We start from the raw sequence: 19,123 nt of genomic DNA on the forward strand, positions 1-19,123 counted from the left end.
TGGGGAGCATGAATGTTGAGTCAATTTTTTCTGCTTGCAAATAAATGATTAATATACTTATATGCAGTGGGAGGTTATGCCTTACAAATTTGATTGAGTCATTTTTGTGGTGGTAATGAAGAGGATTAATGAGGGCAGGGCAGTTGAAGTTGTTTACATGGACTTTAGCAAGGCCTTTCACAAGGTTCTGCAGAGTGGACAGGTCCATAAGGCAATAATACATGAAATCCAAGGTAAAATGGAAAATTGGACACAAAATTTTCTTGATCATTAGAGACAGAGGGTACTATTGGTCTGCTGATTTTCATAATGGATACAAGGATGCATGCTGAGTCCTTTATTGTTTATCGTATATATTAATGATTTTGAAGCAAATGTAGGTGGTGTGATGAGTAAGTTTGCAGATGACAGCAGAATTTAGTGGGCAGTGAAGCAGGGCGTATAACATTACAACTGAATCTAGATCAATTCAGAAAGCGCGCAAAGGAATGGCTGAGGGAATTCAATTCAGAATAGTAGGAAGTGATTCATTTTGGGAAGTTAAACCAGGACAGGACATACACAATGAATGGTGGACCATGAGGGGTGTTGTTGACAGAAAGACCTTGGGTTGTAAGTACGTAGTTCTCTGGAAGTGGTGACAGATGGAGAAGGCATAGCGTATGCTTGCCTTCATTGGCCAAGCCAATGAGATTGGGAGTTGAGAGTTCATGTTGTACAAAGCTGTGCACTTTTTAAAAGACTGGAAAGGAGATTGCCTTTATGTGTCACAGGCACATTGAAACATCCAGTGAAATACATCATTTTGCATCAACAACCAAGACAGATCAAGGATTGTGCAGCGTCAGCCCACAGGTGTTGCCACACTTCCAATGCCAACATTGCATGTCCACAATTTACTAACCTTAACCTGTATATCTTTGGAATGTGGGAGAAAACTGGAGCATCTGTAGGAAATGCGCGCGATCATGGGAAGAATGTACAGAAAATTGCGAGAATCAAACCCTGATCGGTGATTACTGGCACTGTACAGCAATTGAGCCAATGGCTATGCTACTGTATTGCACTTGGAGTATTACATACTGTATAGATCTGATCACCATGTTATAGGAAAGAAGAGATTAAACTGCTAAAGGTGTATAAAAATTCAGAGGAATGTTGCCAGGACTGGATGTTGCCAGAATTTTACTTGAAAGAAGAGATTGGGTAGGCTGGACTGTTTTCCCTGGAGCAAAGGAAGCTGAGGGGGGACCCTCTAGGCAATTATGAGTGGCACAGATAAGGTAAATGGTCATCATCTTTACTCCAGAGTAGTGGAGTTTAAAACTAGATGGCAGAAGGTTTGAAGTGAGAGGGGAAATACTTAAAAGGAATCTGAAGGTAGGTTTTTCACACGGAGGGTGGTGGGTGCATGTAATGAGCTGCTTGAGGAGGTAATAGAGGCATATATAATTAGATTAAAAACTATTTGGACATGTAGGGTAGGAAAGTAGAGAGATGTGGACCAAATGTAAATGGGATTAGTACAGTCAAGCTTCTTAGTTGGCAAGGAACTTTGAATCTGAAATAAACTTTTGCTTTCTGACATATCTGCACAGTTTCCTGAAGCACCCTTATGGCAACTCATCCCGAGCCTCATTTCCATGTGTTCTATTTACTTCAATATTGAGAAATTCACTCTCGCTTTGTCCGAGTCACAGATTAACCAGATCATTCCAGCAATAAAGACTCTCACAGGAGGTTTTCAACATTGTTGCTCAAGTAAAGTCTTCAGGTTCTTCCTGTGGAAAAACTCTTTCAGACAAAGAATACCAAGAGAAACATACCTGTTTAATGTGGCGGCTGAGACTATGTTAAACCTGCAGCTTGGCTCATGCAGTAGTAAGACTTAACCACCTGACAATTTCCACTGGCCTTAAAGCAATACTCATCCTTCAGAGTAATATGCCACTAAAGCCATTTCCACAAGTCATTGCTACTGAACGTGGTCTTAGCTGCAAAGCAGGTGATGGAATATAAGTAATTCACTTTACACTAAAGGTCGAGCAGATGGAAAACATGCTGCCTCATCACCATTGGATATTTTCTTTACTTTTCAAGACAAATTTTAACTCATTATTTGCATTACATTATTCAAAAAAGTCTTATTTATAGATATCTAAGATAAAAATAGATCATTCCATGATTGATATTGCTTGTTCATACTGAGACATTAGGGAATTTACTTCTCTAATTCAAACCTTACAACATGGCATTTCCTATAATTAAACTGCCATTTACAATCAGGCATTAATCAGTTTGCCTTTAGGTCGCAAGAAATCGATTTCTGCAGTTGAAGATCTCACGAAAAGAGAAGGGTGCTCAATTTGTGACAAACTTTCCATCAATTAGATAATGTAACCTTGCTATGGATAATGGTTATTAATAGCTGCACAAGAACATGATTTATTCATATGATGCAAATTACAGTTTTTATTAATTCTATTTTAAAATGGGCAGCTTCCGTGTGCTATTTCACATTCAAAGGGTTTCAACAAACTAAAGACATACTCTTCTTAAATAAGTTGTGTTCATTGGTCTAGAAGGATATTGGTGCAGATGATGAGCGTAGTGGGGACATGACAGCTGCCTATTACCTGCAGTGAACTTGGATTTGCAGGAAGTCATTGAATCAGATAACTTGGAAAAGGGACTTTCAGCCTCCCGAGTCCGGATTGGACATTAAACATTCATTTATACCAATTCTATATTATTCTCAGCAACTCCCCATCACTTTAAATTCTGCCTCTCAGCTACACTAGGAAGAGTTTACCATGGCCTACCAGCTTGCAGGTCTTTGGAATGTGATAGCAAACCAGAACATCTGGATAAAACCCATGCTGTCACAGAGATTATGTGCAAACTGCATATGCACAATGCCTGACATCAGGATTGAACTTGCCGCATTGGAGCTGTTGAGTTAGCATTGCCATGGTGGTGTCCATACGAACCACTCAAGAGCTTTCGGTACTAGATGATCCACTCAGTTTTATTCTCAATGGTCTGAATCATGCTGGCAGATTGCAAAATTCAGTGCTGAATGCCCAATTTCTGCCTTCCCACTCAGTGACTGTACTCATCAATGAACAGAGGATTGCTGGAAAAGAAGTCCAGATGCACCTTGTGGCTGCCCCTCAGATTTACACTGGGTGGGAGGGTGGGAGTTATAGGTGATTTGCAGTGCCATCAACGGGTGTGAGTTGCTGCTCTGTGAAAAAGATAAATGCAGGGAGGCATTTCAGCATATAGATCTATTTTTCTTCTTGTTTTAAATTTGTTTGTTTTAAAACATTATAAATAAATGTATTGCTTTTATTGCTTTGAACACTTGAAATTTTAAAATGTTATATATGTATATTGAATAGCAAGTAAATGAGAAAATTTAAAACTAAGATACCTTGTGGTAGCAGATTAAGATTCAACCGCATTGCTGTTGATCTGGAGTTACAGGCTGAATAAGGATGACAGATTGCGTTCCTTCAAGGACATTGATGGAAACAGCAGGCTTTCCTGAAAATCTGGGAGTTTAATGGAAATGGTAGCTAGTATGATTTTTTTTAAACAGCAATCCATCTTACTTATATGACCAAATTTAACTTTTCCGGGTGGGAGGTTGGAATTTGAACACTGCAACGCTGCATCAATAGTCCAAAAACATACAGTATATTTAGGTGTTATGTAGTTTAGGAAACAGACCTCCATGAGAATTGAATATTCCAGCCTCGGAACATCATTGTCGTTGTAATCGGGCATCATTTCCATTTCCCATTTTAGCTCTCCTTGTGATTCCTCGGAGGCAAATTGTGACAACAGTGTTCAATTGGGAACGCTTCCTGATTGTAACAATTAGAACTTGAGCCAAACCTTTGCCAAGTTATTTCACTTATAAATCTTACAACCAATTGAGATATGAATTTGAGTCTATTGGCCTGGGCCATTTCAAAACTCTGGTATCCATAGTAAGCTCTTCTTGTTCACAATGGGATTTACAAAAAAAAGGTAGATGAATATCACTTACAGAATAGATCTCAATGGTGGCCATTTGCTTGACTGCAAAGTCACAAAATGTATTTCTTTTATCTGACCCAGGTGATTGTCCACCCTTAGAGAGATGGAAATCCATACCAAACTCAATTGAAATATACTTTCAACAATAAGAATGGAAAAATTGCCTTTTGCAGGAAAGATTATTCGAAATAAAAAAAAGAATGAATTGTTTCTCTTTATTCACTCGGAACTGTAAATGCATAATTATAAAGGTGGAGGGGTAGGAACAACTGCAGCTTCTAGCCAAGCATTCTGGAGCAGTAGCAAAAGGTGCCACGGAATTATGTGGGTGTGTGCCCTGGCGTCCCCACCCTCCACTCTCGCACAATAGATGTCGGATCAGTGATCAAGAGCTCACACAGAAACAATATGTTAGAAAGTTTATTCTCCACCGTCAGAAAGTGGAACATCCATCAGGGCAGCCTGACCTTCACGGTGTCATCTGGCCATCCTTGGACCTTTCCTCACCACTTTTACACCAGGTTCTGTCATGTGTTCGGTGCGAAGATGTAGCAGGAAAGTAACAGTGGCAAATGGGGAGCAGGTGCAAGCATGGCACAGGTAAACCAGGAGACCTGCTCACTCAGCGTGCAGCTGGGATGAGATCAGTGTGCATATAAAATGCAGTGGTGTCCAGAATACAGACAGCAACATCTTGTTATCACCTGAGGGGGCATGAGTTTGGGCAAATTTGGACTGAGGACAGACCTGATACTGTAAATGTTTATAAGATTATGAGAAGAATAGGTAGACAGCCAGTATCTTTTTCCCCCAGGGTTGAAATGTCTAATTCTTGAGGGTATGCATTTAAGGTGAAAGGGAAAAGTTCAAAGGCTACCTCCCACAGAGTAACTGGGAATTGTCAAGGACTCTCTTTAAGTGTTTTTTTCTCTGAGATCTGCACATTCCTCTGCGCCGACAGATATAGGACTCAGACATGTTGTCTGGCAAACCATAGTCTGCTCTTCAAGTGCCCCTGCTCTAAATACTTCTGTTGTACCACTTGACTAATACATCCAATATACTGAGTGTGGTTGACAGAGTACACTGCAGTGAGCTTGGCAGTCCCTCACAAGCTCAACTTCCCATCTGGTTTGCCTGGAAATTTGAACTTGTCCTCATTTGACAGAACTCCCTTTCAATTCACCTCCCCTACAAGGCTGGCAAATTGGGCAAAAGGCCATGTTATAAGCAGCACCATGCTGACTGGCAATGGAACCATGAATTAAACTGCGAATGTAGCTCCCAGCAGGAGCTGTGTGCAGAGCTTATAGCTGCCACATCCGAGACTGTGCTGACAGCTGGGAAATTACACAGGACAAAATGCAGCAGCAATCCAAGATCTCAAGGAGTTGAAGGAAAATGTGGGGGTTGGGGGTGGATGTGGCACATCTGTCTGTCAGGATATGACACTGCTGTGATGAACCTGGCAAGACACAGGCAGATCAAGGGACCAGTGATAACTACATGTCGTTCACTATTGACAGGCAAAATGGCTGTGATCAGTGAAGGAAGCTCCAATGAATAACTTAACGCAATCCAGATCTGTGAGAAGTGAGCCTGGGAGATTCTGCGTGCAAAACACTGATATCACAATGCGGATCTGTTAAATTACCGTCTTCTTCTCATACCCTCATAGTCATTGTGGTTTTGTGAGTGAGCAGTAAAGGCATAAACGTATCACAAAAGCCTGACTTCTGCTGGCAAGGGAGATAATGAACAGTGGTTGACACCAAGTGAGTGAAATTCAGCTATTCTGAGGTGAATCATAAACCAGGTCAATTCTCTGATGGCAATAATCGACAAGGAAATGATTACTGACGTGATCTGACATGCAGGAAACTTTTAATTAGAGATTTGTGAGTACAAATGTGTGGAAGACGATCAATTTTCGAGGCACTTATGCTTCGGTGCTACCCATTAGGGTAGAGATGACTCCTCTCCTGCACCTGCTCCTGCTGTGTGGCATTGTTAAATCAAGCAGCACACACACTTGACACAGTGTAGATGTTACCATTCCAGACTGATAAAGCAGAATCTATAGTATCATCCAATCAAGGACACAGAAGAAACAGCAAGTACTAAAAATGCATACCCTTTAACAGCAGCACCTGAAATTCTGAAGGACCCTATAACTATAAGTACCCTTTGCAATTTCCACCAGTCAGAAGGCAGAATACTGTAACAGCTCCCTTTAAGAAATGTATTTATCTTTAAACACGACCCCTTAAAATTTGGAGGATGGACAGTTGGTGGTGGGACCTGTAGTTCCCACAGTCAATGACCCATGCAAGAAAGTCAGAGCAGGAGTGGACCACGTGGTTGTCAAGCCTGCACCACCTTAAAGATTGATCATGGCTGATCTGTCCTCACATATACAGTGCCTTGTAAAGGTATTCAACCCCTAATACTTTGTTCACATAAATGAGTATTTCAACCAGGGATTTTGATCAATTTAATTGAGAGTTTTTATTTGTGAATAACATGCTCCTTTTTCCCCCACAGTTGAGCCCCTAAAAAAGGGAAAATCGCAAAGCCTAAAGAACTGAAAATCCAAAACTGAACTGTCAGCAGTTCAAAAGTATTCATCCCCCTCTCCTCAGTACTTGGATAAGTCTCTTATAGCTTTGCGAAATGTATTGGAACAACATTTGCCCACTCCTCTTTGCAAAATTGCTCAAACAGTGCCAGGTGAGTTGGGCTGCAGCAGTAGACAGCAATTTTGAGATCTTGCCAGAGATGTTTAATTGAGTTAGGTTCAGGACTTTGACTGGCTCACTCAAGGATATTAATTTTTTTCATTTAAAGCCGTTGCATGGTTGCTCTGTCAGTGTGCTTTGGGTCATTGTCCTGTTGAAAGGTGAAGTTCATCTGCCCCAGTTTAAGCTTTCTGGCAGAGGCTAGCATGTTTTATCCAGAATCTCCCTGTATTTAGCACCACTCATCTTCCCATTATTTATGACCTGATTTCCAGTGGGAAAAGCATCCCCACATCCACGATACTACTTCCAGCATACTTTACAGTAGAGATGGTATTACCTGACTGATTTTTTTTTAAGTGTGTCGTAACAGACAGTCAGCCATTCTTGTCTGGCACGTGGTGTCAGGATTAACCGGGTCACATTATTAACGTTCCTGATTCGACCCTTGTATTTTTTATGAGGCCGTGTGGCTAGCTCGACACTCAACCCGACACAGATGGAAAGCGTGCTCGGGGGTGGCTTGACCTGGATTCGAACTCGGGAACCTCCGCTCCGGAGTCTGGCGCTGATCTCACTGCGCCACCAGCCTGACTGATGCACATTATTAGATTTATGCTATACATACTGTTTAGTGTTGAAGACAAAAAATTTCCACTTTACTTTCATCCAATCAAGTGTGCGTGCACCGGTCGTGCATGCAGCCTGTTACAGCCATTCCGACTAGCTTTCTTACTTTTTTCTTCTTACTTTTTTAACTTACGTTATTTGTTGTATATTTTTTCACGGTAACACGTTGAAGCGGCACCCCCTCTAACATGCTGGTGGAGGGAGTTTTATTTGGGTTCTTAGCACTGGAAATAGTTACATTCCGACACGTCTCATTAGCGGGACAGAAGCATGGTCGCATTGTTTATTCCAGGGACCAGCTGATTGCGCTTATGCTGGCCAGTTTAGCGAGCAGAGCCGCGGACACCCCTGCTGAAATCTGGAGGAAAACACACAGAGGATGCAGAGGGGGATCACAAAGGCGAGGAAAGAGGACCGGGTCGAGACAACAGAGACTTATGGAGAAGAGAAGTTCGGTAGGTAATAAAATGGACGAGTTGACGGCGCTAGCCAGGAGTCAGAGAACATTTCAGGAGTGCAGTGTTATGTGTTTCACTGGAACAGGGCTTCATGAGGACATACCCGACCAAAACTTTTCCACGGAGGGCTTCCAGACCGTTCGGGCTGACTGGAAGTGCGCTGAGAGCGGTAAGCGTAAAGAAGCTGGGGGCTTGCTGTTCTGCTTAACAACGGATGCTGCAATCCTGGTCATATTACAATCAAGGAACGTGTTTGTAGACTGGATATTGAACTTTTTGCTGTTGGACTCCGGCCATATTCCACCGAGATACAACACTGGGCGTAATGGGAGGTTGTGCCTGCCTGTGGCCATCGAACTTTGCAGCTCCTCCCCTGGAGGGTCAGACACCCTGAGCCAATAGGCTGGTCCTGGATTTATTTCCATCTGGCATAGTTTGCATATTGTTGTTTGATTGTTTGTGGTTTTTGTATCGTTATATTTATGCTCTATTCTTGGTTGGTGCAGCTGTAATGAAACTCAATTTCCCTCGGGATCAATAAAGTATATCTATCTATCTATCTACCTTTTTCCACATCAGTATCTTCTAAGTTACACTTTGCCAAGTCTTTACAGTCAAGGATATGTTTTTTTTTTAGTCAGGGCTTCTTCCATAAGAAAGTATGAATTAAGCCATTCAGCCCATCGAGTCTGCTCTGCCATTCCATCATGGCTGATCCAGAATCCCACTGAACCACATACATCTGCCTTCTCGCCATATCCTTTGGTGCCTTGTCTGATCAGGAAATAATCAACTTCCGCCTTAAATGTACTCACGGACTTGGCCTCCACCGCAGTTTGTGGCACAGCATTCCACAAATTTACTACTCTCTGGCTAAAAACGTTCCTCCTTACCTCTGTTCTGAAGGGGTGCCCCCTAGCTCAGGATACACCTACCACAGCAAACATCCTCTCTACGTTCTCCCTATCTAGTCCTTTCAACATTCGGTAGGTTTCAATGAGATCCCGCTGCATTCTTCTAAATTCCGGTGAGTACAGGGCCAAAGCTGCTAAATGCTCCTTATATGTTAATCCCGTCATTCCCGGAATCATACTGATGAACTTCTTCTGGACTCTCTCCAATGACAACACATTCCTTGCCACTCTTCCATAAATACCCTTTTTGTGCAAGGCCTTGGAGATTGTGAAGCCACGAACTTCATCTCCAGTCGCTGCCACTGACTTCAGCAGCTCACTCAGTGACTGTTGGTGTCACAGTAGCCTCTCTTACAAGTGCCATTCTTCTCCCGTGACTAAGTTTAGAGGGCCTACCTGACCTAGGCAGTGTGGCAGTTTCATATTTTTTCCACTTTTTCACAATGGACTGCACTGAGCTCTGATCTATGCTCAGTGCCTTTGAGATAGTCTGATACACTCCTCCAGATTTGTGCTTCTTTATTATCATTCAGCTTGGCTTGAATTATATAAATTGGCTTGAATGCACTTTTGTCTTCATTTTGGCTTGGTCTGTTAAAAATCTACCAGTCTGTTGCACCTTACAGACAGAGAGGGTATTTATTCTCATGAATTCATTGAAAACAGGTGATCCTCCAATTCTCTACATCAACAAATTGGGTAAGTTGGTATAGCAATTGCACATGGGGAAAGTTAGCATAATAATTACAAAGGGGAATAATACTTTTTCAGCCACACAATGTTGGTTTTTAATTTTTTGTAAATTGTTGACAGGGTTTGGAATTTTTCTTTTGATTTGACACAATACAATGTTTCAAAGTTTCAATGGCACATTTAATGTCAGAATAATGTATACAATCTACATCCTGAAATGCTTTTTCTTTGCAACCATCCACGTAAATAGAAGGGTGCCCGAAAGAATGAATGAAAGTTAAATGTTAGAACTCCAAAGTAACCCGCCCCCCCCCCCCAGCTCCCAATCTACAATAGTTTTGTAGATCTATTCAAAAATCCTACTTCAATACAAAATAGTTGTGTGGGCTGAATAATTTCTGAGGACACTCTAGCTGTCTGAGCCCTCTGGATGAGCAAATTGCAGAGATTCTCTACTAGCTTCCACTTCCTTAAGTGATGCATTATCAAGATCACCAATTGGGCCCTTTTTTTTGGCCAAGCAGCTGGCTGAAAGAACTGGCAGCAACTGGGCAACACTGCCCAGAAGATGATCACAATAATGTCCCATATATTTCTTTCTCTCTTCTTTCTGTTTCCTCTGATGTACATTCTCAAGATGAGATATCACTTTCTTTCCGTCCCTTTCTCCTCAGTTGCATGACAACTTTCCTCGATATATACAAGAATTTCCCTTTTTTTATACCCAGAGCATTCTTCCATCAAGTCTATTGAGAGAAATGGTCAGATTATCGCTGATGCTGCTTGAGGGGTTTATTTTATTGACACATCAGAGAAACAACTCAGTATGGCCCTGGAATTTTGGACTTGATTATGCACTCATGCCTTTGGAGCTGAAGTCTTTGCTGTTTATCTAAGAGGCAAGAGTGTTACAGTGTCTGAAATAACAGTGGCTTGTTCCAGATGTAAAAGACAAACACAAAGTGCTAGTATGGAGCTTGACTAACATATTTAAATAATGATAATAATTTTTTTACTGTAAAGGCACTATTTAGTAGGGTCAGTACAACACAGTTTTAAGGTACTTGGAAGTAGGTACAGAGGAGACGTTGGGGTAAGTTTTTTTTACGCAGAGAGTGGTGAGTGCGTGGAATGGACTGCTGGCAACGGTGGTGGAGGCAGATACAAAAGGTCTTTTAAGACACTCCTGGATAGGTACATGGAGCCTAGAAAAACAGAGGTCTATGGGTAACCCAAGGTAATTTCTAAAGTAAGTACATGTTTGGCACAGCATTGTGGACTGAAGGGCCTGTATTGTGCAGTAGGTTTTCTATGTTTCTATGTTTATAACACAGGCACATATCCTGCATACAGAAGACAATTTTCCATGGTTCTTTATTCTTTTGCATCAGATATATACATTGCATTCAACTCTTAAGACAAAAGATTGCTCAACCAATACAAAACCCAGTCAAAATGTTAAACTTCATTTTGGATTAACAAATGTTGGCATTGATTGTCATAAAAGGACTTCACTATTGGAGGAATGCCTTGTGAAGATATACCTGAAAAATTGGTTCTCTTTTATACTTACATTCTAAACAATAATATACCTACTTTTCTCTGTATTGTGCTGCAAGATTTCTCCCTGTGTTAAATTCATTGTTATTATCTGAGATCACAGGAAGCCCACCACCCAACCACCTCGTATGTATTTAACTTTTAGAAAGTGTTGATTCTCAACTGTACTCACTGACAATGCTCTGCACACTTTTACTTTCATTCATTAAAACTACTGTATCTGTAGAGCTCTCGATCGCTTAAATGTGCACAATGAATGCCATTCAATTAAAATTCAATCTTTGTTCGGAAATTTTTACACAGCAATTAACAGTCAAAGAATTCAAAGAGAATTTTACAATAGTTAGAATAAAAAGAACGGATGTTACAAACGCTAACTCTTGCATAAATTAGATCAGGTTAATGTTGAAATTAGATTGTTGTCGAGTAAAATCATGTTTACATTTCCATGGCTAATATACCATAGTTGGGTCAATTAAGGCACAACACAAATGTTCACAGAGCAATTCACCTTTTTCAAAATCTTTAGATTTCCCTTCAGCCACTCAAATACATATTTATGAACCTGGTACAAAGAACCACAGACAAAGTTTTGGCTTAATATATTCTAAAGAATGATAAATATATTTTTGTGTAGCTGTTGTACTATTGCCATATACTTCCTACCAAAAGCAACAGGTGAAAGGTAAACATATACAATAAATTAACTATGGTGAAAACTACTATGTGTTGAATGTTTAACTACTCTTACTATTCTTTAAACATTCCATATCTTAGAACATAAAACAATACAGCACCAGAATGTCTGCACTGAGCACAATGTGAATTAAACCAATTTCTTCTGTCTGTACAAGATCCATATCTTCCTATTCCTTGCACATTCATGCATCTATTTAGCATTCTCTTAAAGCCAGTATTGCATTTTTTATTTACATATAAACAAGTACCTTTCTGCAAATAGCATAATTGTAATTGACTGTCATTTAATAAACCATATTTAGTTCATCACCCCTTTCAAAACTGACTGAAACCTTAGATTCATAGATGACAACTTATTAAGTGGTCATGTGAGGTGTGGGGCACTGGTATTCCTACAGAATGCTGCAGAGATTGTTGAACAGATGAACGGACCTTATAAATAAATCATGGAAGACTTTGATGCATCTACATTTAGTGAAGAATCTTGATCCTCTGAAATACCAAGTTCTTATTATAAAGGGAAACTAAAGTGTAATGGTAACGTACTTTGGGAAACAGCTAACTTAGAAAGGGGTATGATTGAAGGCTTTTAAAAGGAAGGGAGGATTGGATTCAATCCAGTTGGATTGTTACTTGAGATCAATAGGGATGGCAAGACTGATGAACATGCATATAAAATCCTCAGGCGGAGTGAGATTAAATGCCAGGAAATATTTCATTTCACAGAGAGACATTTCCCTCTGGAACAAATTAAAGATGCATGTATTCCGTATAGTTAATAAGGGAACTTGATAAATTCCTGAAAGAAAACACCATGTTTCAGAGTACAAGATATGAAGTAATGACAAGAAGTAAAAGGCCAGAAAATGTTTTGTGGAGCATTCAAGGGTTGGAGAAGATGTTGTAGGATTTTATGTCATTTCAGTTAGATTGTGAGTAAGGAGCTGACAGATAGCTTAATGAGCCAAGCAGTCCATAAGACAATAAGACCATAAGACATAGGAGGAGAATTAGGCCACTCAGCAATTGAGTCTACTCTGCCATTCCTCATGGCTGATTTATTATCTCTCTCAACCCCATTCTCCTGCCTTTTCCCCATAACCTTTGATACCCTGACTAGTCAAGAACCTATCAACCTCTGCTTTAAGTATGTTCAATGACTTTGTCTCCACAGTCATCTGTGGCAATAAATTCCACAGATTCACCATCCTCTAGCTAAAGAAATCCCTTCTCATCTTTGTTCTAAATGGATGTCCCTCTGTTCTGAGGCTGTGCCCTCTGGTCCTAGACTCACCTGCTATGTACCTCCCTACATCCACTCTGCCTAGGCCTTTCTGTATATGATAGGGTTCAATGAGGTTCCCCTTCATTCTTCTAAGTTCCAGTGAGTACAGCCCCAGAGCCAAACGTTCCTCATATGTTAACCTCTTCATTCCCAGAGTCATTCTCAAGGACCTCCTCTGGATCCTCTCCAATGCTAGCACATCTTCTTATAGATAAGTGGCCCAAAATGCTCATAACACTTTAAGTGTAGTCTAACCAATGCCTCATAAAGCCTCAGCATCACATCCTTGCTTTTAGTTCTAGTACTCTCGAAATGAATGCTACCACTGCATTTACTTTCCTTAGCACTGACTCAACCTCCAAGTTAACCATTGGGGAATCTTACTCTCAAGTCCATTTGCACCTCTGATTTTTGAATTTTCTCCCCTTTTAAAAAACAGACTATGCCTTATTTCTTCTACAAAAGTGCATACCATACAATTCCCTACATTATATTCCATCTGCCACTTCCTTGCCCATTACCCCAATCTGTCCAGATCCCCCTGCAGACTCCTTACTTCTTCAACATGACCTGCCTCTCCACCTATCTTTGCATCATCTGCAAACTTTTCTGTAACACTATGGGCTCTTATCTTGTTAAGCAGCCTCATGTGTGGCACCTTGTCAAAGGCCTTCTAAAAAATTCAAGTAAACAACATCCACTGATTCTCCTTTGTCCATCCTGTCTGTTATTTGCTCAAAGAATTCCAACAGATTTGTCAGACAAGACTTCCCTTTAAGGAAACCAAACTGACTTTGGCCTACTTTATCATACACCTCCAAGTACCAAAACCTCATCCTAAATAATGGACCTCGACAGCTTTCCAACCACTGAAATCAGGGTTATCTCCTTTCTTCTGCCTCCTTCCATTCTTAAAGACTAGAATGATATTTACAATTTTCCAGTTCTCTGGAACCATTCCAGAATTTAGTGATTCTTGAAAGATCATTACTAACGCCTCCACAATCTCTTCAGTCACCTCTTTCAAAACCCTGGGGTGGAGTCCATCTGGTCCAGGTGACTTATCTAACTTCAGTCCTTTCAGTTTCCTCAGCACCTTCTCCTTAGTAATGGCAACTACACTTACTTCTGTCCCCTGATATTCACGAATTTCTGGCATACTGCGAGTGTCTTCCACAGTGAAGACTGACGCAAAATACACTTGCATGATTTTTTTCACATTCTCCTTTCACATGCCTATGAGTTATGTATTTTGCCGAAAATGTATATGAGTTTTTCTCTGGAGTTAATAAGTTTTTACACATCTAATAATTGTCCAAATGCTGAAGGCAATAAAATATGAGACAGACTTACTGCTAAGAATATGGCCAAAAACTATATTATGATAGCGTAGCAGACAAGAAATGGTCTGCAGGAATGATAGCTTGGAGCACATTTGTTGGTCATTTCTGTTTGTTAGAGTCTGTTCACCTGCCGTGGGAATGCTTACAGCATCATTTCAGTAAATTGATTGTTGTATGAAAGATTAAATAAACTTTCAACTTACCCTGCAGAAGTCCAGGCAAGGTTCTTAAATGATACCTTTGTATCAGGTTGTTGATCATGTGGGAAATAATAAAATGAAAAATTAAGTACACAGGCCTTTTATATAAATAGCTCTACAAATTCAATGTAGGTTTTCCCCGTACAACTACAAGCAAACCTCCTTTTCCTTCCCAAACTTACGTCTTTTATAGTAAATTAATGTATTCAGGGATCACTGTACGAAACAGAGAAGGAAAGTTACAGAGAAAGAAGGAGATAACAATTTGTTGGAAATATGGAATTTATCTGAGATACAAGTCAAAATAACTTTTTAGGCACAATATAAGGAATAGTATAATCATACAGGAAATAGTGTTCAGAAGTCTATATAAAAATACAGTAGTCGCTCAAATAAATTAGAATGTTTACAATAGCATATAAGATTCTTTCTAGATACTCAGCTCATCAAAATGCTCATCTTTGACACTACATCTAGTGGTATTTAAGTATACTGACATTTGCTATGCTTTTTGTTTTAAAAACATATTTCATAAAATTCATCTATAGGCATAGGAAAATGATAACTGAAATGCTACAATTGTAATTGAATGATACAAATGGAACTTTAGTACAGCTTTACAACAGTATAGTGTTCCCATTTCTCTGTAATAATTAGAAACAAGAGTAATACATTTCTATTTTGCATCAGCACAGTAAACTTTTACAGAGGATGTTGCTCAGCTTTTGAAAATGGATGCAAACATGCACTTTTACTTGAGTTGCCACAGAACAATCAGCACTTCATCCAACTCAAATATGAGGTATAAGTTTTCCAACCTCACTATGGGAAACTCATGTCCTTCATACCCAGCACAAATTCTTTCTTCAAGGTAAATTGAATTGAACATTCTTGCGAAGGTAAATTTTGATTCATGTTCTTCAATGCACACTTTTGTGATTCCGCTCAGCTGATGTGAAACTAACAGAAGTCTGCATTCCAGCACACTGTACATGAAACTGCTAATATACAAAATTTCAGCCATGAGCTCTTCCAGAGTTCCATATTTGTGGTGCAGGAGTTAAAGCAATTATCTTCATTACAGCCAAAGTGAATAGTGCATAGAGAGAACAGGTTAAATACCACACTTCAACTTAGAAAGTAGCAAGTTAGCAAAGGAGGTGAGCTTAATTTTGGTAGAATTAGTTCTGCTCTAGTAGTAATCATCATAGTTCTTCGGGTTTAAGCAGTAAAGTACAGCTCCCCCAAATGAGAAGATGGTGGCTCCCCAGGCAATGCCATATCCCCAGTTGAACTCATGATATGTTCGCATCGTGGCTGTTTCCACAAATTTGATTGGGTATAAAACGAGTCCACATACTTGGAGAACAACTGCAAAGAAAAGCCAATGATTAAACAATGTCCATGTGTTTCTTTAACCACAAAGATAGTTAGTGGAAAAAAAAATTAATGTCACATTTTTCCTCCAGTTATAATCAATCTGTAGCATATCTTTCATTTACAGTAGTAATTAAATAAATATTCCAGTATAATGCATGTGCTAACATGTGCAAATTGAAAATTCAAAGGTAAAAGTAAAATCCAGTGAATGTTGCAGTTACTCAGCATATCAATAAAGCAACAGAGTTTATATTTCCAGCGATTTTGCCTGACGAGCTTAATCTTTCTAATGTTTAGTATGAAAATTATAGTCCCTTTTTACAATGAAAACCATTGGAAGTTAGAAGTACTTCACACAAAGCCATAGAAAATTCTGCAATCTGTATTTCTTTTTAATATGTGTAGTTATTTATCTATCAAACATTGCACTATCTAGCCTGTACAGGTCATTCCTGGAAAGGTCTTCTGGGAATTACGACCCAATCTCCACCTGCCTGTGGAGAATGGCCCTGAAGCAAATTGTTTTCTAATTAGGTGGATACATAGTGATTTCACCTTAAAGCTGCAGCCATACACCCAAACCTGGATGTCACTGCCTTTAAAAGCAAGGGTCACAGTCACAAAAGTACCTTATGGTTATTCCAGGCAACAGCTCATAAATATCACATACAAATGTCACAGTATGCAGGTCACCGCTGCAAATAGAATCTCATAGTTGTTTGCTATTTAAGAAGAGTGGGATTCATTTCTATTGAGGAAACGGCAGCCAATCCTGTGGCTTTGAAGATTCCAATGAATGACCTGCTTCTTTGAAGCACTTCATATGCAAAGCTGGATCTTTTCTTGATCAGAAAGACTATCATTCACTGTAAATTTTCATTGCATATGATTACTAGTAAATCCCCTCATGCTTGGTTCCAATTATCTCAGGTGTTTGCTTGTAGTGTTTATCCTGAGGTAGTCTGCTACCAATAAAACTGATCTGCAACCAGACTGTCTTGACACACATGGTATCTTTTGCCTGAAACCCCTCCCCCCATCAATCCCCAAGTACCAATGGACGGTGACTCCTTGTATGCAGATCCTAGTGCCTACAGAGTGCCAGAACCTAGCTGATGGGTGCCAATCTCAGATGAGGCGATGCTTATCCATCTTCCTCTGCCTCGTAAGTTCCACTGCCAATATGAGAAAGGATGGTGAGCAGAGAGGATTGGCAAGAATAACACACTTGCACTGTCTACATGTCACAAGGGATTGTGTGATGAGGAGTAAATGGGATGTGAGATGGTAAGATGGATGAGGCTACATCATCATCCTCACTAAACAGAATTAGGCCTGTGATGACTGAGACCGCAAACACTAACTCCCTCTCCTCCACATGACTGAACGTTCAGAGACAAGAGCCTTTTCTCCTCTGCTGCTGTACTGACACAATGTATTTAACTTTATCTTGCAAAACAGGAAAGCATGTTGAAATTTATGTTCATGATATTTTCTGACAGGATTGAATGGCTTGTTTATAAGGTGTGAGATCCATAAATACTGGAGTAGAACAAGAGTGCGTACACATTGTGGTACATGTGCTGGTCGTTGTTCCTCTCCGCACTTTGTGGCAACCCTTTGCCATTTCCTAAGCCATTGTCTGTTTTTTTTTACGAGACCGAGCTGCTACTTCGAAATTCAACCCAGCACAGATGGAAAGCATGAAAGGAACCGAGCAATTTCAAATCCGGGGCCACTCACTTCAAAGACCAGTGCAGATGCCACGACACCACCATGGGTGTTGGTAGATGGGATTTGTTCTATTTTCTTTGACCTAGACCTCATGTGTGCTTGTGGATGAAATAAAAGTGGAAGGCTATGTGGGAGGGAAGCATTAGATTGATCTTGGTTGGCACGACATCGTGGGCCAAAGGGCCTGTACTGTTCCATGTTCTTATGTTCTTATAGTGATGAAAGAACCAAATCCTTGGGTCACCACTCTGGGTACTGATCTCTTAGATCAAATGCTTCCACTCCGAGCTTAATCTTAGCTCTTGATGATTTACATGGGAGCACTTGAACTGAAGAAACACAGACATGCCAACATTTAGTGGTAGTAAATTTCAGTTGGGGTGTACAGCTCTTTATATTAACTAGGTCTAGGGATGGACATCTTGATTGGTACCACAAAACAGCACATATTAATAATCAAGTTCATGCATTTAAAATGTGGACTAATAGCACGGTAACATTATTAACTTTTCTAGACAGTTTGTTTTCATGCTCAAATTAAACTCTAAACCAAGGAATTAACATTTCAATAAATTCCATTCCTTATGTAATGCCCTAGCAGTGTGCCATGCTTGAAAGTGTGTTTTGGCTTCAGCTAACATAGCTATGTTGTCCAATTTAGGAATATGTGTCAGCCATTCAGGATTGTGCGATGTGAGAGAAGGTTCAAGAGAGCTATTGAGGAGGAGTTTTCTGATGGACAGTAGTCTGGTTTAGGGTCTTTTGGAGGGAGCTGCAGAGTGGGGCTCAAGGGAAGATGCCACAGAATGATGTTGCAAGGAGAGTCCCCATTGCAAGAAGTGCTGTGTGCAGATGAATGGCTCCAAGGAGGAAGGGCTAATACTCCAGAGAGAGAGCCAGTTTGTTCGAGGTGGTCTTTGAGGGGAGTTCGGAATGTGGTGGGTCCAGACTGTGAATAATGAGATATGACCCCCAGTTACTCCAGTATGAGCTCCAACATTATGCGCACATTGGACTGGTTTAATTGTAATGGGCACTTTCATTTTTTCTTTTCCTTTTCTGTAACTGTTTATTGAAGTTGAACATTTGGTAAATATACTTCCTTTATAATTTTATGCTGGGATATGATCTGTCATTTCTGGGCTACTGATAACTGCGTATGGGCAGTATTCACACAGCATTCGCTCAGGCTGAGGTTCCTTTAATCCGAACATCACGCCGTTCCTGTTTGGTTGAACCCCAAATCATACCAACCCTAGACGTATATTGTTTACGAAAGGTGGCCTTTTTACCTCGGAGTCACATGACCGTTAGCAGAGTTAGCTGTCGAGCCCCAATGAAAGGGTTACACTGTCATAAACTTGTTTTTGACCAATGCTGGTTAAGGATGGTTAAATTCCTTTCAGACATCAGCACTTGTGAAAGTCATTCTTTCAAATGTT

General features: G+C 40.2%; 1 protein-coding gene across 1 annotated transcript in view; it reads right to left on the reverse strand.

The window, feature by feature from the left end:
- Positions 1–9,875: 9,875 nt before the first annotated feature.
- The window catches only part of tmem47 (transmembrane protein 47), a 34,480-nt gene continuing 25,232 nt past the window's right edge, over positions 9,876–19,123 (reverse strand). The window contains exon 3 of the mRNA XM_063050918.1: positions 9,876–15,938. Coding sequence (XP_062906988.1) covers positions 15,760–15,938 — 179 coding nt within the window. The 3' untranslated portion in view covers positions 9,876–15,759. The remainder of the gene's footprint in view (positions 15,939–19,123) is intronic.

Source organism: Mobula hypostoma, chromosome 6 (assembly GCF_963921235.1).
Source record: "Mobula hypostoma chromosome 6, sMobHyp1.1, whole genome shotgun sequence".
Classification (NCBI taxonomy): domain Eukaryota; kingdom Metazoa; phylum Chordata; class Chondrichthyes; order Myliobatiformes; family Myliobatidae; genus Mobula; species Mobula hypostoma.